General features: G+C 44.2%; 1 protein-coding gene across 1 annotated transcript; it reads left to right on the top strand.

Moving 5' to 3' along the window:
• The first annotated feature begins 1,853 nt into the window (after positions 1 to 1,853).
• On the top strand, positions 1,854 to 6,178 carry LOC120935897 (oocyte zinc finger protein XlCOF6-like). The gene is made up of 3 exons (XM_040347931.1): positions 1,854 to 2,159; positions 2,315 to 2,450; positions 4,501 to 6,178. Exons 1-3 carry the CDS (start codon positions 2,022 to 2,024, stop codon positions 5,970 to 5,972), a joined length of 1,746 nt encoding a protein of 581 aa, XP_040203865.1. The 5' UTR covers positions 1,854 to 2,021; the 3' UTR covers positions 5,973 to 6,178.
• Positions 6,179 to 6,389: the final 211 nt, after the last annotated feature.

Consider the following 6,389-nt stretch of genomic DNA (forward strand, 5'->3'; position numbering starts at 1 on the left):
AGTCGCGCCATCCTACCGACAGAATGCCGGTGTTTTCTTTTTTTTTTTGTCAGCACATACCTCTTAATCCCGATTTTCACCTCACGGCGATCCCATGGGAGTGGGCGTTCCCAAGCACTGCCTGTGATTGACAGGCTTCCGAACGGCGCATACTGCGCGTCACAGGTTGCCGGAAAAACCCGAACGTCGGTGCGGCTCTATACGGCGCCTGCGCACCGACGTTCGGGTTCCTTTCGGCAACCTGTGACGCGCAATATGCGCCGTTCGGAAGCCTGTCAATCACAGGCAGTGCTTGGGAACGCCCACTCCCGCGGGATTGCCGTGAGGTGAAAATCGTGATAACGAGGTATGTGCTGACAAAAAAAAAAAAAACACCGGCATTGTGTCGGTAGGATGGCGCGACTTTGTGTAATGTCAAAAAAAAATTTAAAGGGTGAACCTCCGCTTTAACAAAGTTAACAGACGCTTCATGTAAACTCTATTTTAATAAAAGTTCACCAAATAATATACTGCAAGGTGACCACTACACACATACAGTAGCCCACACCTAGCTATCTGGCACTGTGCATGTGAGATAATAACAATAAGGCAGAGACACTTCTGTCACCAGACTTCTGAAACACACAGAAGTTGCTAGAGTTAAACTATTAGAACACGTGTGTAATAGTCCCTGCTTCTGGTCTGTATTAAATGCAGTAGACACAGCTCTTGCATGGAAAGTCACGTTGTCCAATTCTGTTTCTTCTTTTTGGAAATTCCAATTTATAAGATATCACAATTCTCCAATCTGAGGTTTCTGATTCCCACTAGCAGGGACAGGAAGTACCTGTCTATAATCAATTCTCCCTGTAATATTTACCAAGCAACAGACATATTTACCAAACACAGACACTAAAGAGAAGCAGCTCCCTACACCTGTACTAATTCCCACTGGGGGCAGCTCGCCCTCACCCCTTACATCCCCATCCTCATATTGTACAACCAATACAGTCCACATAATTCTCTGTTTACAGAAAACCTACATAAATCACATGACCACATCATTGAGGATGGACGAGGACCAGAGTCACATGACTGAGAGGATACTAAACCTCACCCTGGAGATCATCTACCTGCTGACCGGAGAGGTGAGGAGGATTCTGGGAGGTCACATGACATCACTCTTATCTCTATTAATAAAACCCAGACCTGACTGTAGAGGTGAGGAGGATTCTGGGAATGCGACATATTATTGTTTTTGCTTGAATACAGAATATTCCTCTTGCAAAGTCAGGTGATCATATGACCATCACAGTGCCTCCACCTCACTCCCTGACACCTGAGAGACACAACATGCAGAAGATTCTAGAAGTCACCAAGAAGATGATGGAGCTGCTGACAGGAGAGGTGAGCGGTGCCGGGAATTCTGGGACATTATCCAGTAACAGACAAGGGATGTGTCTGGATGGTGACTGTTAGGTAGATTCAGTAAGAGTTAGGCCGACTTATCAGTAGATAAGTCGACCTAACTCAGAATCTACGCCGACCTATGTTTAAGTGTATGCTCAAACAGAGATACGCTTAAACATATCTAAGATACGACAGCTTGCGCCGTCCTATCTTAGATTGCAATATTTCGGATGGCAGCTAGGTGGCGCTTCCATTGCGGTCAGCGTTGAATATGTAATATGTAAAAAGTTGAGGTTAAAAAAGAGGAGGATGAGGATGACGGGGTGATGGAGGAGTCAGAGTCTCTAAAAGAACACAAAGATCTGTACCAGGACACCATGGTGGAGTCATCCAGCTACAAAAAAACACCAGAAAGATGTCCCCGTCCTCTGTATTCCCGGGATTCCACACAGGAAGGTCACACCATCCCTCATCATCATCAGGTAGATGATTGACAATTAGTGGTAATTATGATTTATGCACAGCATATTTGTTACAATTAATTTTTATTATATATTCAGAACGGAAACGTCAAGGATGATAATATTGTTGTTAAGGAAGAGTATAAAGAGGAGGATGTGGAGTATGGAGTGATGGAGGAACTTTGTGACGGACACAAGGACATTATGATGGAGATTCCTAATAACAGAAACCCACCAGAGAGATGTCCCCGTCCTCTGTATTCCCGGGATTCCACACAGGAAGGTCACACCATCCCTCACCATCATCAGGTAGGTGGAGTTGAGGGTCGGGAATATAAAGTGATTGAACGCTCTGACATGTGGAGACGATGTGTGGACTCTACAAGATGATATTTTCTATGTGATCTCACATCATAAATACTTCTATGTTACAGATGTTATTTTCTGCCATTCTGTTGGTTTAGGGTGAAGATCTGATGAACATGAAAGTTGAGGGTGAAGTAGAAGAGACGTATGTGAGGGATGATCAGCAATATACGGAGGAGCGTGGAATGACGAGGACATTCAAAGAGGAGGACACTCCTACAGAGATCAGCACAGGTGAGCCAGAATATATTCTTCTGTTATCTCTGCTCTGTTACTGCACACTGATTGGTCCAGAGTAGTGTAGCCAGGACTAAAGTGGCATTGCATAGGGGGCCTTCATCAAGTAAATATATACCCAACATGTCACGCTTTAAAATTGCGCACAATCGTGGAATGGCGCCAAACTTCGGTACTTAAAAATCTCCATAGGCTACTTTTTTTTCTTTTTTTTTTTTTATATAGGTTACCAGTTTAGGCCTTTTGCACACTGCAGCTTGAAAAAGCTCAGTGCAGTTTTTTTTTTTTACTATTTATCTATAAGATTTTTCCTCTGTTCGCTCGCTTTGCAATAATATACACTGCTCAAAAAAATGAAAGGAACACTTTGAAAACATATCAGATCTCAACGGGCAAAAGTCTCGTGCTGGATATTTATACTGATATGGACTGGGTAATGTGTTATGAATGAAAGGATGGCATATACTTTGAAAATTATCCACCTACAGAGGGCTGAATTCAAAGACACCCCGGAAATCAAAGTGAAAAGAATTATGCAGCAAGCTCGTCCATTTTGCTGAAATTTTATTGCAAAAACTCAAAATGGTCCTCAGTAGATTGTATGGCCCCCAAGTGCTTGTATACATGTCTGACAACATCAGGACATGCTCCTAATGAGACGACGGATGGTGTCCAGGGGTATTTCCTCCCAGATCTGGACCAGAGCATCACTGAGCTCCTGAACAGACTGAGGTGCAACCTGACAGCACCGGATGGACTGAAACATAATGTCCCAGAGGCGTTCTTTTGGATTTAGGTCAGGTGAGCATGGGGTCAGGTGATTCAATGGTATCAATGGGCCGGGTTCAGAAAGAGATACGACGGCGTATCTCCTGATACGCCGTCGTATCTCTGAGTCCGGCCGGTCGTATCTATGCGACTGATTCAGAGAATCAGTTACGCATAGATATCCCTAAGATCCGACAGGTGTAAGTGTCTTACACCGTCGGATCTTAGGCTGAAATTTCAGGCTGCCCGCTAGGTGTCGCTTCCGTATTTTTCCGTGAGGAATATGCAAATTAGTATTTACGCCGATTCAGAAACGAACGACCGCCCGGCGCTTTTTTTTTTTACGTCGTTTGCGTTCGGCTTTTTCTGGCGTATAGTTACCCCTGCTATATGAGGTGTAGCTAATGTTAAGTATGGCCGTCGTTCCCGCCCCGAGTTTTGAAATTTTACGTCGTTTGCGTAAGTCGTTCGCGAATACGGCTGGACATAATTTACGTTCACGTCGAAACCAATGACGTCCTTGCGACGTCATTTAGAGCAATGCACACTGGGATATTTTACGGACGGCGCATGCGCCGTTAAAAAAAAACTTAAAAAACGCGGGGTCAAGACAAATTTAAATAATACATGCCCCCAACATCCCCATTTGAATTACGCGGCCTTACGCCGCAACACATACGTTACGCCGCCGTAACTATGGGCGCAAGTTCTTTCTGAATAAAGAACTCGCGCCCAAAGTTAGAGCGGCGTAATGTATCGGGGAGATATATATATATATATATATATATATAACACCCAGATATTTCACACATCTTTTCAGTAGAAAATACTTCTCCAAATGCCCTCCAGTGCTGTGTGTCACCAGAAGCCTAGGCCTATAGTCAGTTGTTCTATGCTAAGAGTTCTACTAATCTGAACTTAAAACTCTTGATTATCGGAGATCACCTGTCCAGTGCCTTGGCTTGTGGTTATGTAAAGAGCATGCACCACAGTCCCCATCAGTTCCTGCTCTCAATACTGTTTTAATGTAGAAGTAATCTGGGAGGAGGACCATGGGCTCTTTGACTGAAGGGGGAAAAAGGGTCTCAACTGCTTGGAACATCAACTGTAAACACTCAAGTCTACCTGTTCTAGATGGAATCTTGATATATACGTTCTCTCTCTCTCTCTCTCTCTCTCTCTCTCTCTCTTTCCCTCTCTCTCTCTTTCCCTCTCTCTCTCTTTCCCTCTCTCTCTCTTTCCCTCTCTCTCTCTTTCCCTCTCTTTTTATCTTTTCCAGTAAACGCCATTGAGAAACCCTCAAAGGAATGTCTCACTTTATCTCCAGGTTGTAAAATGGAAGATGAGGACATCACAAAAGATTGTGCAGGAGAAAGGCCAATGAGCTCAGTTATGGATGGTGGACTTCACAGTGTGGATAGACCATTAAATCCCTCTGACTCTGAGCAACCTCATACTGTGAGGAATGGTGCCGGAATTCAGGACGAGGAGAAATTTTTCTGTCCTGAATGTGGGGAAAGTTTTAGCTGTGAGTTAAGTCTTACTGTACATCAGAGATCTCACACAGGTGAGAAGCTTCATTCCTGTTTTGAGTGCGGGAAATGTTTCTTTCATAAATCAGAACTCGTAATACATTGCAGATCTCACATGGGCAAGAAGCAAAATTCCTGCCCAGAGTGTGGGAAATGTTTTGAAAGGAAATCAGAGCTTGTTCGACATCAGAGGTCCCACACTGGGGAGAAGCCACATTCCTGCCTTGAGTGCGCAAAAAGTTTTTCATTGAAATCAGTCCTTGTTAGACATCGGAGATTGCACACAAGGGAGAAACTAAATTCCTGTTTTGAATGTGGGAAATTATTTATAAAGAAATCAGACCTTGTTAAACATCAGGGATTACACACAGGGGAGAGGCCGCATTCCTGCCCTGAATGTGGGAAATGTTTTTCACAGAAAACAAACCTTGTTAGACATCTGAGATTGCACACTGGGGAGAAGCCATATTCCTGCCCTGAATGTGGGAAATGTTTTACGTGGAAGTCACAATTGGTTAGCCATGAGAGATCTCACACGGGGGAAAAGCCATATTCTTGCCCCGAGTGCAGAAAATGTTTTTCGGATAAATCACACCTTATTAGACATCAGAGATCTCACACAGGCGAGAAGCCGTATTCTTGCCCTGAGTGTGGAAAATGTTTTCCAGATAAATCTGACCTTATTAGACATCAAAGGTCACACACAGGGGAGAAGCCATATTCTTGCCCTGAGTGCAGAAAATGTTTTCCAGATAAATCAGAGCTGGTTAGACACCAGAGATCTCACACAGGGGAAAAGCAAAATTCCTGCCCCGAATGCGGAAAATGCTATTCAGATAAATCAGTCCTTGTTAGACATCAGAGATCTCACACAGGGGAGAAGCCATATTTTTGCACTGAGTGTGGAAAATGTTTTCCAGATAAATCACACCTTGGTATACATCAGAGATCTCACACAGGGGAGAAACCGTATTCTTGCTCCGAGTGCATGAAATGTTATTCACGGAAATCAGACCTTGTTATACATCAGAGATCTCACACAGGGGAGAAGCCATTTTCTTGCCCTGAGTGTGGGAAATGTTATATACGGAAATCACACCTTGTTATACATCAGAGATTCCACACAGGTGAGAAGCCGTATTCCTGCCTTGAGTGTGGGAAATGTTTTGCACGTAAATCAGTCCTTAATATACATCAGAGAACTCACATATTAGTCTAAACCCCACTGAAGTCAATGGGAGTGAGTCTTTAAATAATTCTGGCAATTTTTAAGGCTTACAGGCAAGAGGTTGTGAAAGGGCATGGGGAGCTGGGTACTGCCTGTGAGGATATGGAGATGTATACCAGGAAACTACAAACCAGTCAGCCTAACATCAATAGTATGTAAGCGGGCAGATCCACAAAGATCTGCCCCGGCGCATCGTATGTGAGATATGCTACGCCGCCGTACCTTACCTGGCTTTATTTCGAATCCAGAAAGATTTTGCGCCGTAAGTTACAGCGGCGTTGTGTATCTCAAGCGGCGTAACGGCACGGAATTCAAATGCGGCGAGTAGGGGGCGTCCCCGCGCCGAACTAACTGCGCATGCTCCGGTTGTAAATTTCCCGCCGTGCATTGCGCTAAATTACATCGCAA

The sequence above is a fragment of the Rana temporaria genome, chromosome 4 (genome assembly GCF_905171775.1).
Source record: "Rana temporaria chromosome 4, aRanTem1.1, whole genome shotgun sequence".
NCBI classification, from domain to species: domain Eukaryota; kingdom Metazoa; phylum Chordata; class Amphibia; order Anura; family Ranidae; genus Rana; species Rana temporaria.

What these genes read in the sequence shown, in the direction of transcription:
- LOC120935897 (XM_040347931.1), top strand. Translation starts at nt 2,022, where the DNA reads ATGGAGGAACTTTGTGACGGACACAAGGACATTATGATGGAGATTCCT. An exon ending in CCATCCCTCACCATCATCAG is followed by an intron (nt 2,160 to 2,314) that starts GTAGGTGGAGTT and finishes CTGTTGGTTTAG; the next exon opens with GGTGAAGATCTGATGAACAT. An exon ending in TCCTACAGAGATCAGCACAG is followed by an intron (nt 2,451 to 4,500) that starts GTGAGCCAGAAT and finishes TATCTTTTCCAG; the next exon opens with TAAACGCCATTGAGAAACCC.